This window comes from Ammospiza caudacuta, chromosome 1 (genome assembly GCF_027887145.1).
Source record: "Ammospiza caudacuta isolate bAmmCau1 chromosome 1, bAmmCau1.pri, whole genome shotgun sequence".
Lineage (NCBI taxonomy): Eukaryota > Metazoa > Chordata > Aves > Passeriformes > Passerellidae > Ammospiza > Ammospiza caudacuta.
Genome location: NC_080593.1, coordinates 112,860,953 through 112,887,484, shown reverse-complemented (window position 1 = coordinate 112,887,484; position 26,532 = coordinate 112,860,953). Strand labels below are relative to the sequence as shown.

The 26,532-nt window shown below is 39.2% G+C and overlaps 1 protein-coding gene across 1 annotated transcript in view; it reads right to left on the bottom strand.

Annotated features, from left to right (window-relative positions):
• Positions 1 to 127: 127 nt before the first annotated feature.
• The window catches only part of SPIDR (scaffold protein involved in DNA repair), a 193,305-nt gene continuing 166,900 nt past the window's right edge, over positions 128 to 26,532 (bottom strand). The window contains exons 12-20 of the mRNA XM_058805939.1: positions 17,940 to 18,027; positions 15,452 to 15,595; positions 15,298 to 15,357; positions 11,903 to 12,101; positions 10,740 to 10,892; positions 5,237 to 5,330; positions 3,478 to 3,592; positions 2,941 to 2,994; positions 128 to 574 (exon numbers count right to left, since the gene is read on the bottom strand). Coding sequence (XP_058661922.1) covers positions 437 to 574; positions 2,941 to 2,994; positions 3,478 to 3,592; positions 5,237 to 5,330; positions 10,740 to 10,892; positions 11,903 to 12,101; positions 15,298 to 15,357; positions 15,452 to 15,595; positions 17,940 to 18,027 — 1,045 coding nt within the window. The 3' untranslated portion in view covers positions 128 to 436. The remainder of the gene's footprint in view (positions 575 to 2,940; positions 2,995 to 3,477; positions 3,593 to 5,236; positions 5,331 to 10,739; positions 10,893 to 11,902; positions 12,102 to 15,297; positions 15,358 to 15,451; positions 15,596 to 17,939; positions 18,028 to 26,532) is intronic.

Genomic DNA, 26,532 nt, shown 5'->3' with positions numbered 1-26,532 from the left:
AATTAACAAACCACGCAGCGTTCTGCAGCAGGTCTGGGATACACTGATAAAACAGCTTAAACCAAATGCCATAGCAAGGTATTTATTTCAAAAATATCAGTAAAATTTTTTCCAGTGACACATAATAAATACAGTATTATTAAAAATAAACCACAACCATTCAAAACTTACAGAAAAAGATGTTTTACATTACATAACAGCAAACACGACAAAGAACTGTATTCTTAGATTCTGCACTGATCAGAAAATAAAGAGTTCAGAAAGTTGAACGATATATAGGTTTTTTTTTCCAGTGTTAGCACAATGTGCTTTATAAATCACAGTTTTAATAAACTACCTTAATGCTTATCACCCTTGCATTATACATTATCTGTGGCACTAGTTAACAGATAATCACATTACAAAGTCCACAGATACCATAATAGCTGACTAGAGTTCAACTCTGTCTTGCTGCTGCAGCTTCCAGAAGAACAATTTCCTCCAGCACAACACAGTTGGGGTGGCTGGTTATGGAGAGGACGTAGCAGCTCAATAACCCCACCTCCTTTCCCAGCACGCTCTGCACCTCGTAAGTCTGCAGGAATAAAAGCATGGTGAGTAAAACAAACAGTGCTGGACGTTCTGTTCTAGGCAGCATTCAGCTGGGAAGATGCAGCATGCAGGATCCTCTTCCAACAGACAATTTTTTTAAAGGACTCGGAAAGTGCATTAGAACTAATGGAAAGAATGAATATATTACACTTTCAGTAATTAGATCACACTCCTGTCTCAGTTGCTGCCCTACCAGGCTTTAAAAATGAGCTGTTTCAAAAAGAAAAAAGTTACTGCGACTTTGAACTCAGTTTTGCTAAGCATAACCTACACATGCTCCCTTAACCTTCCTTTCTGAGACCTGCAGGACTTCATGCCTGCTGGCAATGTCTACATATATTGATTAGCTGAGCTAACTTACCCACTAAAGGAAAAAAAAAAAACATTTTGTAACTCTTCTTACTCTCCTTCCTCTTCCCCCTTTTAACTTTTTGCTGTTCATGCATTACCACCAGCAGCACCAACACAGTCCCTCGTGTTTAATGATCCAACCAATTTCACCCAGGAGTTGTGCCTGAGTGAATTTGCAGAGGCTGTGCCCTGCGTGGAGGAGAGGGATGCAAGGCTGGCATGGCTGCACCAAGAGCAGCAGCACGTTAACACAAGAACTGGTAACACTCACAGCTGATATTTCACTTGAGAGGGTATCATCTCAGGTTCACACCCATTTCTGACCCTAACAGGCCTTGCCTACAACAACTGTGCCTCTCCTTTATCTGCACTGTGCTTCTGTACAGGTATGTGATACCCATGGTGTTGCCTGGTTCAAGGTATAAACAATCCTTTTTTATTTTTTTTCCTGGATTATTTTTCCCCCAGACCGGTTCTGCAGTCCAGTTTGCAGTGCAGCTGCACAAACAACTCTCCTGGTGCAGGACAAGAGCTGCCACCAGGAGAAGAACAGGTAGCCAGGGCCAGTGACAGCTAAAACCAACCTCCCTGCCAAAAGAATTGATTACAAAGCTGCACCCTTAGAAACTTTAGCAGCACTGGCAAAAAAATGCCACCTCAAGTGGTATTTCTTTTGACTAATCTTTATCCCTGTGTTTCATCTGGGGAAGAAAACAAATCTGAGTTGCCAGACTTTTAAATACTGGCTGAATGTACACTGAAACATGAAAAAGAGGTTGTTTGAATTCTAATAACTCAAAAAAGAACTATGTTTTGCCAGTCTGTAACCAAACCAGGCACATCCTGCAAAACTCAGCAAGACTTAACTCTATTAAAGGAGCAAATACATTTTGGAAATCTCTTTGTTTAAATGAAATATACACCCACCACCAGTATAAGAAAAGTAATTTATTATTTCAGAATAACTTTCCACTTTAAATATTACCCACAAATCCTACTGAAAGCATGGAGCATGTAATAGGAAAATGCTGGAAAACTTGTAAGACAGGGAAAGCAAACTGACCCCAGTGCATATCACCTAACTGAAGATATTTAACTGGGATGATTAAACAAGACAACAAACCGACCTTTGCTCCCGTTCACGTGCAAGGGAGAGGGAAAATCTTGGAATCCTAATTGGACTTAATGACTTTGTGAAGGCTGCAGAGCATCCAGCAGCCAATGCCAGCCAGGCACCTACCTGGGTGCCTCCCTCACCCACGGTAAATCTGGGTCACTGTGCCAAGTGTCAGGGTTCTTCTGATAGCTCAGATTAAAGGAGTAAATACTTGGTGATTACATAAACTGTACTTTAGCCCATGGATCTCCGTGGCTCATGTGTGCTTCATTCATACAATTATCAAGTAATATCTTGCATGCATTTTGCAAATTCTTCTCCTATTTCCACCAGCCAGTACTCTCAGTGTTGTGCTGGTACAAAGTGGCTGTGTTTTACAGGATTTGGAAGACCAGACCCAAAAGGTGGGATGCTTGGGGGGTATCTTTGCTGTCTTTGGATCCTCAGCCAGAGAATGGAGTCAAGCCCAGCACTGCCGGTGGCAGCTGTGAGTGCTGTTTGCAAGCTGCTCTGCACATCCACAGCTGAGCTGAAGCCACACAGCCCATCTGCTGCATCCCCTTCTGAAAAGGAGGGTGTGAGTCTGATGAGATGGCAGGGCATCAGCAGCTGGAAGGAGGGACTGCCAAAGTGGGCACAGCCCACTCAAGTCACAGCCTGGACATGGGGAAAAAAATCATTTCACTTGTAGTGAAATCTCCTACCACTCCTAGTGCAGTTCTGGAGTGAACTGCCTGGAAAGTCAGAATCTCCACCACTGGAGATTTTCAAGACCCTGCCACCACAAGTCATGGCTGACCTGCCATACCTGACATTGGTACTCTGCCTTTGCATTAAGTTCTGTAGTTTAACTTCCTTTGGTCAGCATTCATTATACCTACCCCATCCTCACTGGCAGAGGACATCAGGAGAGAGGAGATTGTCTTTTGCAACAGCTGGAATGAGAAAATTCACAAGTTTTGTTCATGGCAAAAATCTTAAGTGTGCAAAAACATTCTGTTTGCAGTCACATAGAACAAAGATTTATTCTTTTAATATCAAACAGTTTCATTTCTCTGGCCAAGAAAGCAGAGGAGAGGTGACACAAAGATGTTCAGAATGGAAGTCTAAAATACACATTTCTTTTAGACTGTGTAGACCGAGGTTTCCAAAGGCCCAGCCTAACAAATCCCTTCATCTGGGCCATAGAGCCATTTGCAAACCTCAGGGTGAACTCAATGACTGCATTATTTGAGCAAGACCTGGGAACTGCCTAATGAAACACAAATTTTAGTATTAGATTAAATTATGGGATAGTCTTACATATTTAAATTTGTCTTCTGACAGAGCTGTTCATAGAAGTGTGGCTTAGGATACCTATGTGTCTGCACATCTGGTCGCACTGCACCTGACACACCAGCCCTTATTTCAAGCCATACCTTCACTTTTACTGTACTTTGAGATCGGGATGGACAGCTCAAGAAGACTTCCAGCTGCATTTTCAGAACTGGTGTTGTGACAACTTCAGAGCATTGGTTGCAATATAGCAACTCTCTGAAACACACAAAATAATGATGGAAAAACATAGAGAAACAAACAAGCTATCAGTCATAAATAAAAAGAAATAGAACCCCAATTAGTCTATTCCCTAAAATACTTTGCTGGTAGATTTTAGTAGCAAAGCCTGGTAGAGATTCAATTGATAATAGAAAATAGAACTCTTCTGTTGGCAGTAACTCTCCTGGAGGACCTAAACTCTTCTGGCAAAAGGATCTTCCTTTTATAATTTCTGGCAGCATGAAGAGAGGCTGCTATTTATAGTCACCCCGCCTAAGCAAATATTAATCTCATAACCTCCTAAAAGTTATGGCAAAAGAAAATCTGTAGTATAGATTTGGCTGAAGTGAATTATTGACTTAGGCCCTCGTTCAGCAAACGTTCAATGTTTTCAGTGCACTCTTAAGTCATGCACAGAGTTAAGCTCAGCTATAAGCACTTGTTGGAAGCACTTCTTAAACAAATATTGATACTTCATTTGTTCTCCAAATGAAGCAAAAGTGTCCTTCACAGGTGAGATACTTTTTTAATTGGACTACACTACCATGTGAACACAGACACATCCTTATTTTTAACATGACAGTATAACAGAGGACACCTGGTTTTGATTTTCAGCCTTTTTTGGTACAACAAAGCACAAATGACAAATCTTCTCATATTTAGGAAAATATCTATTTCAATAAGAACAACACAACTTCTTACAATTTTTATAAGATTTTTCAGATTTCCTTCCTTCCTTCCTTCCTTCCTTCCTTCCTTCCTTCCTTCCTTCCTTCCTTCCTTCCTTCCTTCCTTCCTTCCTTCCTTCCTTCCTTCCTTCCTTCCTTCCTTCCTTCCTTCCTTCCTTCCTTCCTTCCTGCCTCCCTCCCTCCCTCCCTCCCTCCCTCCCTCCCTCCCTCCCTCCCTCCCTCCCTCCCTCCCTCCCTCCCTCCCTCCCTTCCACATTCTGTCTGCTCTTATCCCCTGGGCTTTTATTCCACCAGGAATCTCACACACTGCAAGCACAAGCTGGCTAGGCAACTGCAGGGGAGTCTTTCCAAAATTAAATTATGTCAGTCAGTGTGACACAAGTTCAGCATTTCAGGTGGCAACAGGTCCTGTAGGATCAGTCCTCACATTCAGGACAAGCATACTGCCAGAATTATTCAACATCTTTTTTAGAAAGGTGACTAATTTAATAGGTCTGAAAAGCAACTCTTTAATATTTAGATAAATTGTAGCAGAGATCACAGTCCAGTATAAAAATGAGGTGAATTGAGGATACACAGATTAACAAGGCAAGACACACAAACACATGTACCTGCTTCTAAAGGAACTTAAAATCAGACCTGTGGTTTATGGGCATATTTATTAAAAGCAGTATTACAATGCAGTGGGCTATGAAACCTTTATAAGCAAAATTGGTTTAAAAACCAAGTAATAACTGCAAAATCAAACAATTTCATATCTACTTGTATCTTTCTCCATATATTAATGTAACCTTGCAGGTTTTATCAGTTCATCAGCAATAAAAATACTATGTCTTAGCTCTAGGAAGGAGCAAAGTGCAGCCTGTGCCTGCAGGAATCATTGCATCACCCATTGCTGTTATGGCTACATCTACAAAACACCTGGAGTGCTCTGGAGCATGCTGACTCTCACCTGTCCTGGGGACACACTTCCAACTTTCCATTGCCACATCTGTTGCATGTAGGCCAGGAGAAAGCAGTGCTCTCATTAACTCCAACAACGGTACCTGCAGAACATGGAATTCTTACAAAATGCTAACGTTAAGGCAGCAAACACAGCCACTCTTGGCTTCACAGCAGGTTTGAACCTTTCTGACCCACAGCTTCAGACTTGTCAGAGCAAGAATCAGCAACAGTCTCACTCCCTTTCTCCTTTGTCCCTCCAACAAGGGATGAAAGTACAGCAGAGTGTTACGTCCTAAAAATATCAGAAAGTAGATAATTGACAATTAACTCTCCAAACAGGCTTGGTTCTTTTGGTTTGGATTTTACTGCTTTTCTGATTTGCTTTTGCTTGATTGCTTTCTTTCTGGCCCTCTGATGTTTTCTTGGCAATAAACAGCTACAAAAATAATCAGATCGAATAGCTTGATATTGGTATTTAGAAAATACAAACCAATAAGAAGCCCCAATCCCTTCTGAAAACAACGATGCAGATTAAATTCCACTAACAATGGAGTTATTCTTCATTTATACAGATTTAACAGAGATTAGATCTGGCTCACAGTCTTAAGTGTGTGCGTAAGAAGGGAATGCCAAAGACACTTTGGACTAATAAAAAGGGCCTCGCTAGTTTTGGCAAGAAAAAATATATTCAAAATTTTATGAGAAGCCAATAAAGAGTGTATTATATTTTATGGTAACAATATGCTGAAATTATGAGCATTATTTATAGAGAAAAATATTCACCTGTAAGAATGAAATTGCACTGAAATAAAAGCTCACTAGTACAACAGAACTACAGACTTAAAAATCCAGCCTCTGTTGAGCAAGAATCTCACAGTTCTATACCACATTCAATAGAAGAAAGCCTTGGAGACTATGGAGCATTTACAGTGTCTGGACTGTAAGACAGGGTGTTAATCCCTTGCTTTTCTGGTTCTCCTGGGACAAGGAGGGAGCCATACCTAAACAATAAAACTGTAATTTTCTTTGGGAATTCAAAGGACAGTGAGTCTGAAGATCTGAAAAGTTGCTTCCCAAATACAACATTTATGACCCAGTTTCTAAGTGTCCAACAAAACATCAGGCCTTTCTCTGACAGAATAAGATATTCTATTTAGCCACATGGACTCTTAGAGGAATAATTTTGATTCTCCAGTGTTCATCATAAAGTGGGAGTTTCCATGGGTATGTTTCTCTTTGAATGATGTGAATGCTGAATGGAGTTAAAGCCACTTGGTGGATTTAACATGACTGGATCCACTTGACTGGCTGGTCACCAGTGGTGCTCCCTAAGGCTCAGTACTGGGGCCAGTCCTGTTTAATATTCTAATCAATAATCTGGATCAAGTCTACCCTGAGTGCGTTTGCAGATGACAGCAAGTTGGGTGGGAGTTGATCTGCTGGAGGGCAGGGAGGCTCAGCATGGGGATCTGGACAGGCTGGATCAATGGGCTGAGGCCAATGGTGTGAGTGTGAGGTTCAACAAGGCCAAATGCCAGGTCCTGTGCCTGGGTCACAACAACCCCAGGCAGTGCCACAGGCTGGGGGAAGAGTGGCAGAGGAAAAGGAACTGGGGATGGTGGTCAACAGCCAGCTGGACATGAGCTGGTGTGTGCCCAGATGGCCAGGAAGGCCAGGGGCATCCTGGTCTGGATCAGCAATAGTGTCCAACAGGACTAAGGAAGGGATCATTGCTGCACTGCTGAGGCTGCACCTCAAGTCCAGTTCTGGGCCCCTCACTACGAGAAAGACACTGAGGTGCTGGAGTGGCCCACAGAAGGGCAGTGGAGCTGATGAGGAGGAGGAGATGGAGTTCTTCAGCCTGGAGAAAAGGAGGCTCAGGGGGAACCTTCTTGTTCTCTACAGCTGCCTGGAAAGAGTTTGTAACCAGGCAGGGGTTGATCTCTTCTCTCAGGATACAAGTGACAACATGAGAGGAAATGGCCTAACGTTATGCCAAGAGAGGTTTACATTGGATATTAGGAAGACTTTCTTCACTGAAAGGGTGGTCAAGCATTTGAACAGCTGCCAGAAAAGTGGTGGAGTCCCCAGCCCTGGAGGTATTTATACGACATGCAGATGTGGCACTTGGGGACGTGGTTTAGTGATGGACTTGGCAGTGCTGGTTTTGATTTTGGTTAATGTTTTGACTGGATGATCTTCAAGATCCCTTTCAACCTAAATGATTCTATCATTTTATCATTCTTGTTCGCCAAAAAGCTACCAATTAGCTTGCTGAGTATGTTTCCTTCTTCACTGAAAAAATTTAAGACCAAAACAGATCCCCCTTCTCTCTAAGCCTTTTCATTTTCTCCCAGTTGTGTGCCATATTCCAACTGCAAGATGCCAGTGCAAGTACATTTGAAGAAAATCAATCAGGATCATAGTGATGAGATTATGTCTAGTGGAGAAGATTATTTTGATGATAATGTAGAGTTCCCTTGAGAAAACCAGCAGACATCACTGAAGTCAGACCAACTCAAAGCAGCAACAGGTGTACTAATCTAGTGACAGTCTTGTGCACTCTATAAAGCGATTTCTCAAGTTTAGGATGCTGAACTACTGCACATCTTTTTCAAGATGCTAGATTTTGCTTGACACACACAAACCTTTTGGATATTTTCCCAAGATCCTTCTTTCAAATGAAAATGCACATGGCCAAAATTCGATTTTTATCTCTAGTCTATTTTTAAGGGTTGTGGTTGGCACCATTAAGAAGAGAGTGACATTGTCAATCTCTTGGATGAAACTGTCCAAGGGACAATGTCTGGAAAAGGTCTGCCATGTGGGATGCAAAGGAACACTTTGGTTGAAACAATTAGAACATGGAGGTGTTGCTTTTGATTTCTTTCCCCCAATCAGTTATCCTGATTAATGACAGGAAAAGCAAAAATTCAATCAAAAAAGGAAACTTAGGTAAACTGACTGACCCCATTTTAGTCCCACTATTAAGTGGAAAACTGAAAAAACCCCACACACCTGAGTAAGGGCTTAAATATGAAAATATCCAAGGTCAAAATTCAATCACTGTTGGTGAGTCACATACTAGGCAAATAGCATTAATCAAATAATATTCCCACATATCACATGTGGTATAGACTAAGTAGAATTTACTCAAAGCATGATTAAGAGGCAAAACAGTTCTGTGCCGTAAGAATTGCCAACATTTAAGTCATCCTGACTGCTACTATACAGCAAAAAGAAGTTACAAATTACCTTGTAATGCATAGTGATAAGAAATAAACTATTAACCCTAAGATCACAGGTGAAAACCACAGATTCATCTTGCAATGAAGAATAAAGTTTTCATTAGAAAGGCAACCACAGATTTTTACTGATCTGTTGAAGAGCAACACAGTCCATTATCCCAGAGCTGGTATGACTGGACCTCCCTGAAACAAGAATTTCTGACAAACTCATTGCATCTGCTTGGACTGGAACATTTTCTGTTTTGATGGGGAAGGAACCTCTGACGAACATCCAGTCCAGAGCTGTACCAGGTTGGTCAGGGCCCAGCTTTAAGCAGGAGGTTGGACTGGCAGAACTTCAGATGTTCCTTCCAAAGGAGCAGGAAGGCACACTCCTTCAGGAAGGGGTAGACAAAGCCTTTTCAGCCTCTTTGCTAGGTGGGAGGATGCCAGTGTGCAGCACACATAGGTAACCAAAAGAAATGAGAGGACGAGCAAAGAAAAAGAATGAATGAGGCAAGAACTGTTTCTCATTGAAAGCCAGACGAACAACTCTCTGACTTAGGAGATAAGAGACAGTGACTGAATTTTAGAGATGATACATCTCCCTCCATGCATTGTTCCACCAAAAGTATATTCTCCACCAACAAAGTAGGGTCAATGCTATTAGTTTCATTAGTTCAGCAGAAAGATGTAGGGACTAACTAACTGAAACCCAAAACAGTGAATGTTGAATCTCTTGAATGCTATTAAAATACTTCAGTACACACAAAAGTGAGAGTTTTCATCTATATATTGCTGGAGCATAAGTATAAAGAAGATATTTTATATTCTGTGTTGGTATTCAGGTGTGGGGACCTACTGATAACAGCTATCCTGCACAAATTCCAGATTAAACAAGACAAGGTTGTAGGATTAATTTCTCCTTTTGTCATTCTTCTATCTGTAATACAGGACAGGCAAAGCATGACATCTCCATTTGTGTAAAGTAAGCACTTGTTTACACAACAGATCACAAAGGTGTTCTTTCTTTGCTCTGCTGGTAAAAGAAAGGACAGAGAGATGTTTCCTTTATCCTCCTATGAACACTGTCAACAAGAAAAAGGAAAACAGGCACTTCTCATAATCACAAAATTAACAGCAGAGAAGTGACAGCTCTTAACTACTGGAGAGGTGGAAAAAAAGGCAAAAAGCATTTCACACTCAGAGACAGAAATATCTTTCAAGTAGCTGCATCAATGCAAGATGTACATAACAACCATGGCTTTGAGTGAAGTGCCTCTGGTTGTGCTTGGTTTTCATTATGCACTGTTCAACATTTGTCACTACCAGGTGCTCAGTAATTAATCACAGAAGCATTGCTAAGCTGTGGCTCTACCATAGCAGCAGGTATGTTTAGTAAAGGCTTTGCTTGGTTCCAAACTGCCTTCTCAGTCTATTTTACTATAACTGAAGAATTAATTTGAAAACCATTATTTGTTGTAATTTTAAAGTTAATTTCAAATGCTCTGGTGAATACCTGAAGGTATTTTCTACAAGGGTTACTGGAATAATACAAGTTAAATTAAGGAAGGAAATAGCCTTGAAGACTTGTTGGGCTTTTAAGGACTTTTTCTCATAGGCACTGCACAGCTGGGAGGTTTAAGAAGCTGTCTGGACAAAGCTTTATAAAATACACAGTAGAGAAAGTTTCTGCATGATTTGGAAACACTAGAAAATCTGTAGTAAGATATGCTTCTGCATGGTTAGTGGTAAGACCAAGATATGGTCAAACCAAATCTCAGACAAAGCTATGATCCAAAGTGGCTGGTGAGCAAATACTGGCCACATTATGCTAAATTACTATGGTAAAATAATAAATTGTCCTACTGCAGCAAAGCTCCAGGGAAATCAGTCACTAACCCCTACCACTCAAGATCTGGGTAACATGTCTTACCCATCTGCCTAAAAAATATTGGTATAATTCATTGTTGCCAACATCAACAAGGCTGGTGTGAACAGAAGGCTCCTGAAAGAAGACAGTGAAGGAAGGAATATAATGAAACAGATTGTACATTAAACATTTATTCTGGGATATGAGTGAGTGGGAGCAGAACTTGGCCAGCAAAAGGCAAACAGAGCCCATAATGAAGCATAAAATCTTAAATATTCTAATGACCCACAGCAATGCCATGCTTTTTTTATCCCTTCACGCTGTTTGTGCAAGAAATCAATATAAAGACACAAAAGATTACAGTAAGCACAAATAATTAACAGCATTCATTTCAGCAAGGCCATACAAACCTCTGAGAGCACAAATGGAGCTGGCCTGGGTTGTAGAATCCAGCTCATCGAGTCTGACAGGGCCAGTCAGCTCACTGAGGTCAGCACCGGCAGCCGAGCACAAAAGAGGCTTTTGTAACAGGAGAACAGTACGTTCAACACAAATAATCCTACCTGCCAAAAAAGACATTTCAGCTCAGTACAGTAACAAGGAAAAAGGTGACCACGTTAATTGTCACGGCCAATAAAGACAACAACCTCTGCCAGCTACCAAACAGATGAATAGACTCCATCAGGTTTTCTCAATGACAAAATATTTTGCTTTCAGCGATACACGCACCGCGCTCTCATGACACTTCGCGACTTCCAGGGAGAAAAAGAAATCTGAATTTGAAGAAGAAATTTAAATATCTGAACATGCCAGAAGAGAGTCTGATGCCACCCTGACTGCATCTCATCTCACTCCTGGCAAACAGGTTTCAGGCTTTTCCTTGGTAATAAGCTTGGGCACCCCTTCAGGTGGTCCTACTTTGCTTCAGAGATTACAGAGTAGGTGCATGCCATGCTTCATTCTCCAGAGCAGAGATTTTTGCTTCAGGACACACAGCCTTTTGCACAGCTTTGTACTTCCAGTTCACTTACACCCTGGAAGTGACTGAAGGTGTGAGATGTGAGCCAGCCCTGCCATCACCATACAGAACCAAACTTGAACCTCAAAAAAGAGTGAGTAGAAATGAGAGTAAAGGGAACAACCATAATTTCATGATCTGTATGGGAGCAAAGCTCACAGCTAAGATGGTTTAGGAGAGCTTGTAAAATATCTCTATCTAGGGACATGCAGATTTCCTAATATATTTGAGCCTTCTGTCAGCTCACAAATTTGATTTTCACTGGTCACCAGATTCAACAGTCATCAGAGAAGACTGACAGCAATACTGGTGGGCATACAACAACATCACTGAATTTCCCATTCACTTTCCAAATCAAGCCAAAAATACAGAAAAAGAAATCTTACAAAAGTTTAAATTACAACCCTTTTCAAATTTCTCATCCCAAACTTGCAAAGTCTCATCTTCATCTGGTAATGACAGTGACCTCTCTGGAGGTCACATATTGAGGTGTCAGAGATAAGGGTGCTGTTTCTGTGGGACCCCAACTGCTTCCAAACCACATGCAAAGCTCACCATTTCCCCAGAGAGCATCCTTGAAGAAGACAAGTTGTGAACCAGCACTGAGGGCTTCCATGATTTCCATGCTGAGAACACAGGACGCAGTGACTGACACAGCAACAACTTTTGGAATCCCATGAGCCACATTTTGCAGTGTGGAGTCAGTCACAAACAACAGCATTTCCCTTTGATCTATGGGAACACTGTGTTTTGTCTGTGATTAGGAAAAAAAATACATAAATTTGGAATACAATTGTTAATTTTTTTTAGTAGAAGAAAAGACTAAACATCTTCATATTAAAATGACTCATAAAACTGACAGAAATTATTACAGTTTAATTATTACAGGATAATGAGTCAAAGCTTTACTAGAATTTTTTGGTATTCCTTACTTCAGATACAAACCTTAAAATCCCTACCTTAAATTAACTTTCTGAGGTTGACTCTCTGGACTCTTTGCTCTACTTCAGTCAACCCTCATGCTTTATCATAATTTTCTTGGACTGTACATGGTATTTGAAAATATATTTCCTAAAAAATTATACTATATATATGGTATACATAAAAAAATAATTTGATGGTTTTTAATAAGACTTAGATAATTTTTGTCTTAAAAACAATGAGGAAAGAACATTTCTCCTACTAATATTATTCCTCTGTAGGCACATTTTCTAGGTACTGTTATTAGATTCCAAAGCATAACCAGGCTGCAAAGTGGAGGTTTTTCTTTCAGTTGAACAAATATCCCTAAATATTAAGAAATACATAAAGTTAAGGAAGCAGATAACTCCTAAGTAAGACATATATGAATCTGCAATGACAGTGAAAGTTTTCTGCCCCAGACAGGTATAAAAAATATCATATCAAAGCATATTTCATATTTACCAGTGCAAGGAACTTGCAAATTTTCAGATTCTAACATTTTAAAATATCTAAGATTAAACACCTTAATCAATTTTAAATGTTTTTGTTCCTCTTCTTAATCAGTCCTCTGATCAAAAATTAGTGCCTAAAACATTTAATTGAAAATCAAATATTATAATGCCTGGAAAGACATGTAGCATTTTATTCTCAGAGCTGCATGTCTGTGGCAGAAGGTAACACAACAAAACTCCCAGTATTTTGTCTTTGGTTGAATTATAACTTTGAAACCATCAGCCACACTGAACCTGGCTTTCTGCCCATGCTCACACTCTTAGAGCAAATGAGGTAATTTTAAATAGTGACTGGAAAAATCCACAGTTCAGATGTCTCAGTCATGCCTTAATTCAGCATATGCTGCCTCTTGCACTGATGTTGTTGTTTTGCCTAGTAACTGCATACATTTGGGCACCTCCTCTGCATAGATACCATTAGGACAGCTTCAGAGAAAGAATTTTTACATCTGTCCCTTGAGAATTACTAACACATTAAAAGCTCTCTTTCAGGAGAATCATCCAAGAAGTAAATAATAATAAAAGCAAAAATCACAAGTTAGTATAAAATCATCATCTTGCTATGTGTGACAATTTGTTCTGAACAGAGAGGAGGACACAACAGACAAATAGCAGCAGGATTGAGTTATAAGGAAGGACAGCTCCTTAACCACAGATGGAATATATTTCCTCGTGTTCCTTCTGAACCACAGTTCGGATTCTAACTAATAAAAAAAGCGCATTTCCATTCCTCCTTCACACAAATTAAGTAATATTAATTTAAGCACTTAATACTGTAGCTACAGAGAGTAAATACTATTTTTTAAGGTACCTCTGAATTAGTTCACATAGGAGATTATTTAATAATAAATCTGCAAAACAAACCAAATCATTGTCCCTTCCTCACTTATTACAACTTGGTGATTTTGCATGTGAAGGGTAAATCCTCTTGGCAAAGGCAGCTGCAGGTAACAAGCTGATGTTCTTGATCTTCTGGGAGGACCAGGCAGGTGATACACTAGCAGCAGGTAAATACCTTTACATTCCTCGAGCAGTTAAACATAAGGAGATTATCTTCTATTGCTTTTCCATCATTACTTCAAAAAAATTATGAGCACTCATGTTGTTCACTCATAAAAATTTAGTACTTATAAAATTTAGTTCAGTAAGTGAATAGCCATTAAAAAAAGAACTATTAAACATCCTAGGAGCAAGACAAAAAAAGCATAGACCTTTTTTTCTGCTAGTCAATATTCCATTCTTCAAAATCACATCTGTTCCTGCATGCTTCGTCTTTTCTCTGATTCAGTGATGAAGTGCTTTTACATAAGAATACTGATAACACGCATCAGAATTTCAGATGGAGACATTCCTGAATTCAAAAATGTTTGGCTAGGATGCCCCTAGTCTGCAATTTTATTTCATTTTTCACTAGAAGAAGTTTCTTGGAAATAGGAATTTACGCACGTATGTGTTCATCTTTCTGCTGGCACACTAAAGATCCCATCCAGCTAGCCCTAATTCCATGTTTGCAAATGCTCTGTCACATTCTCAATTAGCACGGAGAAAACACAAGAGATACTCCTCATCTCAGTAGTTAAAAGTACTCCCTGCCTAAAAAATAAATCATAATTCATTGGCTTTTGAAGCAAAAGGGCAAGACCTAAATTAAATTTATGTCTCAAACTTGTGGGAAGCATCTCCAGCTATTTTGCTGGCCGTTCTGGAATTTCTTTGTCTTTGGTTCATATGCTTTGATTCACACTTTGTTTCTTGTGGAGCTGATGGACAATTGCAAATTATTCTCTGCTAGAATTCAGTGCTGGCTGTACTGAGGATCCAGTCGCCAGGAAAAAATAAATAAATCAGCAACAAAAAATTCCTTTAACTACTAAGGGAGCTAGCAGCAATTTGAAAGAACATCGTAGCATCATTCAGAAACAAATAAAACATAATTGTAAGCTTTCCGGCACAGTATGGATGGCAGATGTATTTACCTAAGAGTTCCTCCCTTTTACTACTTACTGGACCATAAAAGCCAAATTTGCCTGAGGGGCTTCTATGGAAGTCAATGAAAATCACCCACACATTTGCATGAAAAGAGCAAAACTGTATTTTTATATAACCATCATCTGTTCCACTCTATCCCCCAACACCCAACTGACTGGGAGCTTCTTGCTACGTTCCTGAGGATAGCATTCAGCCATAAACTGAGCCTCAGCTAACTTCCTGTGAGCTCTCTCTCCAGAGTGCAGTATCACCTCTGGTTAGATAGCAATTTATTCCGGAATAATTAACTTTCTAGACTGAGTGGCATTGAAACTGGTGAGGCAGTTCATTTTACTTTCACAAGCATTTTAGACATGATCATAATTCTGCCCATACAGCTCTTGAAGATAATCCTGGCATAGGAATTACCCCTACACAAGATGAATCTTCTTCACATACACATGATGCTGATTTTATGTTGAATTCATTGCTAAATAAAAAGATTACCTGCAGCCTTTGATACAGCACTTGGGCCCAGAAGCTACATCGCTCATTGCAACCATCAATCTGAAAAGAGCACAAAAATAGGGAATGAGACAACTGTGATACCAGAAATCCAGTGGTAAAAAGTATTTGTTATCTGATTTGTAAAGCAGATTACCCGAAGAATTTCCTTTAGACCATGAACAGCTGGTGGCTGGTACAAATTAGAAATCTGTTCTTCCTCATCCACTTCCACATGTATTTCACCAGAATGAACAGTAAGAATGTAACAGAAGCTGGGAGGAGGAAGATTAGTTGTCATCTATTAAAAAATAAGAAAAAGAAATGTGACCATAAAAAAGGCACTTTAATTTAGCCAGTCAAGTTTTACAATAATAGGCAAGATGAACAAAACAATTTACATCTTAAGATGGATGGGGAAACAAAATTATATGGTTAATAACAAGGACTCTGATGTAGAAGATGAGTTAATAAACCAACAGTCACAAGTTATAAGCGAAATCAGCTTGTGTGTATAATTCTTTCCATAATCTAACATTGACCCTCATCACAAAAACAACTCATAACTTGGCCCGCTTGGCAAACACTGTGACTATTTCAAGGTGCTTTTTCTCGTTCTGTGTATCTTTATTACGCGGTAGGAGTGCGTCAATTACTTCTTTTTTTTTCTTTTTTTTTTTTCAACATCCATAGCTTTTCTGAGATTTGGGGACTTTTGCATGTGGGTGGGTTTTTGTGATAGTAAACAGCTGCCGAACTTTTAAAGCTGCCAAATTAAATCCAGGACAGCACAAGGAGGAGATAATGAAGAACAGGAATGCAAGAGCTGCAAGAACTGCTCTCTTTGTGCCATGCCAGATTTTTCTTTTCCCCTTAAAAAGTACCATGACGTAACAACTTTATCAATCACCACTCAGAGAGGTCCCAAGCTGGAAAGACTTCTCAGAAAAGAAAAGACAATGCTAGAAGATAATTTTTATTGCAAATATGGTAAAATACTCTTTCAGCAATGTTTGTTGTTAATAAAACATGTAATTTAATAGAAGAAATATGAATATATTAAAGACAGTTGCTCACCCATTAAAAAGAATCTGCATAAAGAAAAACAAAAGCAAAGGAAGCTGATACCCAAAATCTGTTTGCCTCTGGCAGCAATAAAGAAGGTATTTGAATGTACATGCAGCTCAAAAGAAATCCATTTCACAGGTCCCTTCCCAACATTATTATCATGCTGGCAATATTATTTATGTACGGATGTATAAAACTTCTTTCACAAAACTGTGCAGCTCTCTTGATACTGTTTGTATGAAGAAAAATGTATCTCAACTGAAAGAACTCCACCCAGCCAAAAACCTGGAGCATCAGAATGCAAGTTGTGGTTCTGTGTGGAATTAATTTCTGTTTCAAACCGACGTCAGAAGTGTAAATTACACGATTATGGCAAGTTTCCTCCATTTTAAAATTGCTAATAAAACAGAAAAAATGAAGAAATAGCAACAGTCATAACAACACTAAATGACATTTAAGAGTTTTGCCTCAGCATAGATATTCCCATTTTTGTTGCCTACATAATTTTAATGCACAAACCCATCCATTCCTCTGAGACTTCCAAAATATTTCGATGAAAGAAACAGTCAAAGAGAGCACAGCTATTTCACTCAGTTTCAGTCTCAATATTATTTTTGACTGAGGTCTGATCTTTTTGTTCTTCAATATAAACCCCTGGACAATGCAAAGACCAAGCTACATTGCAGAGGAAAGATTCTTGGACTTTAGAAATAACTAGTAATATCTATCTTCAATATTCCCTGGTTTTGAAACCTGTTTATTTCCAACTCTTTCTTTTTTTTTTTTCCCATATTGACTCCTTTGGTCTAAAACCAATTTTTACTACCACTAACTTATTCCCAAAGAACAGCCTACACAAGAACATCAAGAAAGCCCAAGCTTTTGGCTACCCAAAAGCTTCTCAGATGGTCTTGTATTACCAAAATCATTTGATGTGATAGAACACCTTTTCTAAGACAAAAGCTAATTGAAGTAAAATCACAGTTATGATTTCAGCTTTGTAAATATATAATAACATACTTTAAATCCATCTCTATACTCTCCCATCCCCTAAAATCACAGGAACATTCAATTATCTCTAGTAATTACTTTTATGTTCATCTTTCTGACCTTACATGAAACAAGTATCAGTCAGAGACATCCTAACTAGTAAGAGACCTGATTCCAGCAGTCACTCTGTCTTCACAGAAGTTAATCTTCAGAAAAGTGCTTTCAAATCTAAAGCTGAAAAGTGTTTTTAAAGAATGATTTTAACAACCTTGTATATAGATTTCTCAGCAGGCTCCATGACACCTTGTACCCCTTTACTCCTGCAAGAAGACAGGAAGAATTTGTCTGGACATCTTACCATTCTAGCTCCAGAGGATTAATAAGGGGCTAATTGCATCATTTTGGAAAGATGCTGCTAATCCAGAGGGCTTCAGGTTAGTCTGGGATGTTGTCAGAATCAGTAAAACAAAACTTGGTAGGCAAAAAGAGGGAGAGAGTCTTCATTCCCAAAGTAAACATGATTATACCACCACCAAAAATACTAGCTGTGAGTGAAAAAAATTCATATCCATAATAACAAAACTTACCATTTCAGAGTCTTGACTATGTCCAGGAACTTTCACAGGCACTACTGGAGGCCACAGACTGTCTATCAGACTAAAGAGTCCTAATGCCCTTCAAAGAGACCAATAAAATCAGGTTTAAAATGCTTTCCAGTGCCACACATTATATTAAAAAAATTCATTAAGAAATGTCATCTAAACCATTGCATGATTATGAAAACAATTTAAAATCATATTTGTTTTCTGGAAGCTGGTTTTGATTTGGTCTAGTTACATTTCCATGGCTTCTGCTGCCGGCTGGAGAGGGAAGCAAGGGATGCATCACATCCAGTGACAAGCAAGTCATGTTTAGTCCTTTGCCACAAACAACTTGCTAAATGACAAAATTCAGGGGAACTGGGGTAAATGGCAGCTTGGGAAGGACACAGGTATCAGCACAACTTCTTTTAAAATTAGCTTTTAGCTATTTAACTGTTAAAAAGTTTTGCCTCTAACATTTTCATTTCTACTGGGGTGTTTTTGGGGGGTTGCTCTGTGTGTGTGCTTTTTGCTGGGTTTTTTGTTGTTGACAGCTGATTGTAACTGCTTTCAGGAAAGCCAGCAATTATTATCAGATACAGAGAAACAACAGGCAAGATTTTGTTAAGTACCATGTGCAAGAACAATCTCCTTCCTACACAGCTCAGTTATGGTTTGTATTTATAAATTTTGCAAGTTTCACACTTTTGATTTAAAAAACAAACATAAATTTAACAGTCCATCACATTAAGGTAAGATGCTGACCACGCTTTGGCAAACCAAGCTGTACTTTGCAGCACTTCAGTGGCTGCCTTGTGAGTTGATGGAAGATCTTTGCTGGACAGACAGGAGTAGCTGAGGGAGAGGAAATATCAACAGATAGCTAACTTGAAGAGAAATACATTTCTGAGTTAAAGCCCTGAGTTATCTTGTCCCAGTTCTCTGTTCTGTGAGTTGAAGCACAGAGATCTGGATTTTAACCCCCCACTGCCTCCAAGTTGTCTGTTCCTCCAATTACCAAAACCACTATTTCTGAAACAACTCTAAAAAATGAAGTCCAAAACTTGTTAAAAGTAATATTAGCTTCTAACCCAACTGTTTAGAAGGAAACCACATACCCTGTTTACAGGGCTGAAGCACGTTGCAATATGCTGCATCTCTTCAAGGGGTCATGGAAACTTTCCTTTTAAAGTTCTGCTTTCAGCTCACTTCTGCTTGAACTTATTTATTTCTGCATTTCCTTAGTCCTTCTCTGGATCCTTAGATTTTGGGTGTCTACTGTGAGCTTCTCAGCATGTTTTTTTCACTGCCTGTGATTCACTTTTAACAGTGATGCCTTTGCAAGAAGTTTTATGGCTGTAAATGTCAGGGGAAATATTAGGGATACAACTTGAGGCTCACAATTCAGATAACAAGCTGGCAGACTGAAAAGACATTGGTACCTGTAGTTGTGTTCTCCACATGAATGAAAATACTAGACACAAAATGCAGCTTTTTTACAGAATTGGACTTCCTGACTTACAAAGCATCATCCCCAAGTCTGTGAAAGGAGAGAGATTGGGGAATTTTGGTGTTTGGAGGTTTTTTAATTTTAGTTTGGGGTTTTTGTTTGGTTTTGTTTTTTAACAGTGAAGTCATTACAGCACACAGAGCAATATTCCCCAGGTATTAAAGATACCTTACAGCAAACTGACCACTTCTTGAATCCTTGACTGGGGCAAGATTTTTTGGTTTGTATTGTACAGAATGATATCTGACACAAGGAAGGCCAATGCCCAGAAGAACCAACTGGTCTTGCTAACTGGGAGATGGAAAAGGAGAACTACAAAACAAGGGCAGAGCCTCCTGTCCACCTCAGGCAGTTCCATAAATGGCCTTCCTCACACAATCCACAGCACAAGGTCAGAGCACAGATAGGAACACACCACAGACTGTGCACAGATTGCACATTCATCAACATTGAGTAACTAAGCCATGTTGTTTGTTGCATGTTCACATCTCCACCCAGATTGATCCCTCATTTGCATTGAAAGTGTTCACAAAGGACATGAAGCTGTCCTTTCTTCTTTAGCTCACTCCTAACTTGCCATCCTGTGCCAGAATATCTAACACATGTGGTACCTTTCCTTCTATTCTTTGTGCCCTTTTGGAGAAGGCCATCTACTGCTTGAACCAGGAGCACTCAATAAATGGTAAATGGCAGGATTTGTTTGCAAGCAGGCAGAGGATCAGTGCTGGGTGGAGCAAGACTCCTGAACATCTTGGCCCCATCATTCTTTGACACCAGTCAGGCCAAGGGCAGAGACAAACCAAAGGATTAGCAAGTTCCAAATGACATCCTGCTGTGATCCTTGCTGTGAGCTGGGATGTTCTCTCCTGGACTCTCACTCCATCAGTCCCTGTCCCTGGTGGGGAGCTCCCTGGCTGCTCCACCCACATACACCTACAGCAAAGTTAAATCCTCTTTACACTTATGGGCTTCAACACAGCAGAAGGGAGAATGAAGTGGGACCACTCACAGAGGAGAAATGACAAAGACATTGTGTCCTCCTCTGCAGAAGATCATTATCCTCACAGAAAGAATAAAATTAATTCCCTTCGCTGGCCAAGTAACACTCACACTCCAGTTCAATCTGATTTGAACAATGGGCGCAGTTTATTCAATATGCAGAGCCTTCTTCAGCTCTAGAGTCAGGACAAGACATGAACAGCTGGCTCTGTGCTGCAGCAAAGGGCCTGGTTAGCTCCCATGTGCATATGGAGCCTCTCTGGATACACAAGACAAAATTAAAATGTTTAAATTTTGCTCAGTGAGTGTAATTACTAGTTACTTTGGAAAAAAAATTATCACAAAAGGAAAGACTTCTAAGAAAGGAAAAGCTGAGTAAGAAGTGAAAAGAAACAGGCTCAAGGATCAAACAGAAAAATGAACATGTAAAGTATTTTGAATAACTTTTTTTTCTTTTACTTCAGAGACTAGGGCTCTATTGTAGTACTCTATAACTTTGAAAAAAAAGACTGAATCTATAGCAGGAAAAGGACAAAATCATCTATGAGGTTCTAAATGACAGACTCAACTCTCTACTTTCCAGGCCAGGCTCAACTCTGTGCTTGGTAAAACAAATTTTGTCCCGTCCCAAATATATATATTTCCACTGTCAAACACCAACACAGTAAGACTACCAGTAACTCCAGTGGAGTGTTATAGTAAAGATTTCCACAGAAATTTGGACTTATGACAGGTAGATTTACCTCTCTTCTATAAACCCACATCTTCAAGCTTTGCTTATATATAAAATCAGATTTTATATATGTGTGTATATACAGTTTTATACATGTGTGTGTATATAATAAACAAAATTGGGGGGTTTTGTGTCCTTAATTATTTTCTCTGTATCCATAAATGTAAACTGCCTCTTGTGTACCCAGCCATCAGGCAGAGAATTTTAAAGATATAATACTGTTAAAAAGGCTAAATGCATTACTGATACACCAGTATTTACACTATCAGAACATCTCTGATCCTGTGGAAATCCCATTTATTTCATACTACAAGCAGTGTTTCAAAAGTCAAATCACTCTGATTTTTCAAAACTGCATTTCACTGATTCTGACCTGACAACTTATCTCATAACCTAACAGGAAGATTTGCTTTATTTCTCTCAAAAGCATGAAGTTTCAGCCACAGTTCTGGTCCAAAAACTTTGCGTCTGCCATGCCTGATCCAACTTTTAACATACAGCTTATAGCTTGGGGGATTTTTCAACTTTAATAATCATAACAGGCTCAGGGGAAAAATACTAGAGGGAGAAAATAGCAGCAATATCAGAGAAAAGCAGGCACATAAACAGGGAAAAAGGGAGCACTATGTAAGGTTTATAGCAAGGAACAGAAAGATGCTAGGATTCTCTTCCAACATCTTCCACAGCTCTGCTCTGAGGACTCGGGACTTGGAACTTCTCTGCTTCCTCCTCTCCTACTTCTTAAACTTTTTGTCTAAACCAAACCAGTTTTCTTTGGCAGTGTCAGTCTCAATTATTAAGAATTCAAAAATAAAGCAACTCCTAGCCCTCTGTGCAAAATGAAGAAATTCCTTAATAATCACCTAGACTGCATAAACTTCAAGTGTCAAGGGACAAGAAATCCAAATATAAAGCTGACACTATAGGCTCCCTCCCTCCCTCCCTTTAACTGACCTACTAAGACTTGCAGTGCACAAACTATGCAACTCCACATTTTCTAAGTCTTGAGTAATAAAAGCAACGAAATCACAAAGTAAAAACCTGAGCCTGTTAAACTAGCATCTTTGTCAAAGTACGAACAGGGAGGAAGGGCTGCTGACCTCTTTCTCCCCCCAGATTTTGTTTAGCTACATGGAATCATACAGTTGAATGATTTACATACTTTAGTAATTAAATTTTCTACAGTATATTAGAAATTACACATACTACATGAACTCACTGAAATTATAACATAAAAGTGCTTTTGATTCAATATGGACATGCCTATATTATTCTCCAATGCTGATTACTGAATAGATTAATGACACAAGAACTAAGATACAAGCAGCAGTCCATGTTTATCAAAGAATAGAAAATTCAGGAAATAAAAAACTTCATTTCTGATACAAAAGCAGCCATAGAAATGAATATAAAAATAACACATATAGTCAAAACTTCAATGTGATTACTGAAATGATGCTTTAAATGAAACTCAACTTTTAACCACAGAAATTACTGAAATGTTTCAGGACCTCAGAACCCAGAGGCGTGGGTGGATCTTGTAGATGGCAGTCTTTTTGGAGGAGGGAAAACCAAAGGAAGGAAGTTCTGACCTCCTTGCTCTGCGGAGGGTTCTTACTATTACATTTCCTGTCAATGGCTAGCAGTTGAAACACTTACTTGTGCAGCAGTTAGCAGTGGTCCTCTCTTCTGAGGGCAAAACAAAATGAAGGGAAAGTTTAAAGTGAAGAGTAAAGGGGAAAAAATGAGAGAAATTGAGGTCAGCGAAGTATGTGATTCAAATAAAAAGGGAAAAAAAAATAGAAAAGAATGAAAACCCTCAAGCACAATAGTGACCACTACAAACATACAGGGAGATTTCACATTTCAGTGCCTAACATTTGAAAGTTCAAAATGACAAACAACAGAAGCCAGCTTTATTTGAAAATGCAGAAATTTCTCAGAAAAACATAACACTGGTTGATGAGCTCAATGTTCAGAGCCTGTTTACTGCAGAGGAAAATGCAACAGATAATACAGCCTGCCATGAATTAAATGTTGGCTCAAAAGTCAAAGCTTATGAGTTGCTGTATCCTTCAAAGTGTTTTAGCCTTTCCAACACCAGTGTAGATTTTAGCATTCTACATGCAGCAGCTGCCTCCTTTTTTGAAGATAATTAACCATTTGTTCAATTTAGGGACAAAATTTTTACTGACAGACTGTGTTCTTCCTCCCCCCTCCATTTTTAAATCGCTGTTATCTTTCTGTTCGGCTGCAGAGAAACTCTTCATAATTCTAACACATAAGAAAACATAAACAGAAGAAGCAGGTACATCTGCTATACTCAGCAGTAAAACAACTCAATGGTAGGAAAATCAGGTGAAAAGACCCAAATTGTCAAAATCCAAATTATTATTCTGCGTGGAACTCCAGGTAGGACTAAAAACAATCAGTTTTTTTTTTTGTCAGTAAAGACAGGTCTCTAACTCCAAAGACTATCTCAGATCATTGAAATTAATTTCCAGTAGGAAGCAGGAACTATGACAATTTATAGGTTATTTACTCCTGAGGCATTTCAGTGAGCGCTCAGCCTCTGCATCTAATTGCATTCATTTAGTTCCTGGTTATTCCTGACATACCTGAAACATGCCTGGGACCTATTAAAAACCAGGGGGGTTGCATGTGCTGCATATGGATTCTCAACCAGCATTCCTGCCTCTAGCAGCACGCCCCCAAAATCTCACTTCCTCTTCCTCAAGGGACTGAATTTAAGACTGACATGGGAGGGTGAGGGTGAGAACAAGAGCCTCTAAGGAAACAACACCACCAGCTGCCTTTCAATGAATATTTTTCAGTCTTCTCCCTTTAAACCACTGTAATGTTTTTCTTCTTCTTTTGCTGATTCTGAGCATGCAGTCCAAGGAATAGTTGTAGGAAAGGCTAGGTGACAAGTATGGATGAGAGGGTGAGGAGAAAAGCTGTCAGGAAACAGATACCACACAGGTTTAGTCAGTTGCCACACTCCTGCTTCCTACTTTATCCAGCAGCCTCACAAACAGAGTAAAGAGCTGCTGGAAATCAGGCACTGAACAAGCAACTCTGCCATGACTCAGCCATGTCCCTCTGTCCTACAGCACTGCCAGAAACTGGGCTGCAAAGGGAAACACCACTTCCTTTATGCACTGCAAAGGGAAGGATTTCTTGCAGGGATGGTTTAGGGCAGTGTGCTTTATGTGGGTAAGGGTCTGGCTCTGAAAAGCACCTAAATCAGTAAAAGACCTCCAAACGACCTCGACAAGACCCTACTACTCATCAAAGCATATGGAAAACCAATATTCAACATTAGAAGTAAAGCATATTGAAAACCAATATTCAACATTAAAAGTGTTTCTCTAAATGTAAGGTTACATCATCATTCCAATTTTTCACAGAGCTGATCTCTGTCAAGACAGGACGTGGTTGTGTAAGTTCTTATCCCACTCTTCTCTTGGAACACAAGTGTTTTCTTATCAGAGAAGAAATGTGTTTAGTTTCTTTAGCACTCCTTAACAGTACAGGTTCATTCCAAAGATCAAGTAATGTGGTTACCTGGGTTTCCCCTGGGTGTAAAAACCCTTTATTGTAGCCTTATAGGTTTTTAGCCCTTGAAATGAAACTTCAGCTTACAACAGTGATTTTAAGATTGCATTTACTGGAATGATGTCAAATAGTACTTCCAATTAAATATTTGAGGATGGATGATGGCCTGGAAAATTTTTTGAACAGTAACAGTGGTCCATTGATGCAAAACTCTTGAGAAGCTCTTGTATCTATTAGCAAATGTCCTCTGTCTCACAGAGGGACTGAGGAAGCACTCTGTCTCTGATTACAATCCATATGACTGTGGGACAACATGAACATATGGGATCTTATTAGCCATTCCTGACTTTCTCCAGATCATGTGCTTCAAAGGCACACACAAAAAAAGTCATTACTTTTCCCTTGTATTTCCTACATTTTCTTCCCTTTCATCCACTTTAAAAGCCACTGTCAGACTCCAGGAAATAAACAGTTTCAAAGCCATCTCGTTCCAAAAAGTAATTGGTGTTCTCAAAAAAAAAAAAAAAAAAAAAAAAGGCAGCAGTCTTTCTTGCAGGGCAGACCACATAGTTCTTACTCATGTGCTGCAAGCCAAGGTTGGGCAGTGGCTCTGGAAATCCATTTATCCAGTGGCAATGAGTTCTACAGCTTTATTACGCTCTCTGAGAGTAAGAACGCCCTCGTATTCATTTCAGCTATGGCTTTACTGTGGTTTCCATCACACCTAGAATGTGTCCCAAGCACTTAAAAGTAATAAAAAGTTACAAAGCAGAATGTAGGCTTAAACAATTAAGAAAGAAACAAATCCCTGAACAATTCCCCCACCCACCCACCCACCCATCTTGTACAATGAAATCACGTTTTAACCGCTGCGCTGTCCCTGAAGCTACACTATACCCATTTTCTTTTAATGTTCCCTAGCAGGGCTACCACCAGCACAGCTCCAGCTGAGCCACCAGCATTTTCAGCAGTGTGTCTTCTGAATGTCCTCAGAATAGCCAGAAGTAAGTTACTGCTGCTTTGAAACAGAATTTACATTAGAAAAAGTCTGTCTCTTATTAGTTAGGCAGAGTATTGGAAGCACCAGCAGCCAGTTGTAAAACTTCATTTGTATCCAGAATTCCAAAGCCATTATTTAATTTGTTTGGAAAAAATGTAACTTGAAAAAAAAAGCCAACAAAATAATTAAATAAGAAGACGTGTTTGTTATTAAAGATCCATAAAAATGCAAGGAGGCTTGAAATCCAAAGGCTCTGAAAATTAACACTGCAAGTACATAAAAAGAAAAGCACACTGAATAGGGCTGGCTGGAAAACAACAATTCCATTTTGCTAAACATTTCAAAGCTTTGAAATTTGTTTTTGTTCCAATATGAAACAAAAATGAGACTTTCTCAAAGTTTTCATGAAATAAGAATAAGAGAAAGAATATTCACTCCCTCTGGACCTGAAAAAAATCTTCCCAACAAAGCTGTCTCCAAAATAGATAATGTTTCCATGAAACATTCTGTTTTTGATGAAACAGCATTTTTCAACAGGAAAAAAAGTGTCAGCAGAAATACCATAGCCATTCTAACAGCAAAGGCTTATCTAGATCGGATGCTTGTACGAATAAATTATGTTGAGAACTGAACCAATCTAATTATATTTATATAGGTCCCCATGAGAACATTGTATCACTCTCCTTAGAAAGATACTCTGTAAGATAATCGATCTATTTAATTTTTTTTTTCTTGACTAAAGATATTTTATTTGAAGAACATAAGAGGAACCACAGAATAAGCAAAATCTGAGAGGACC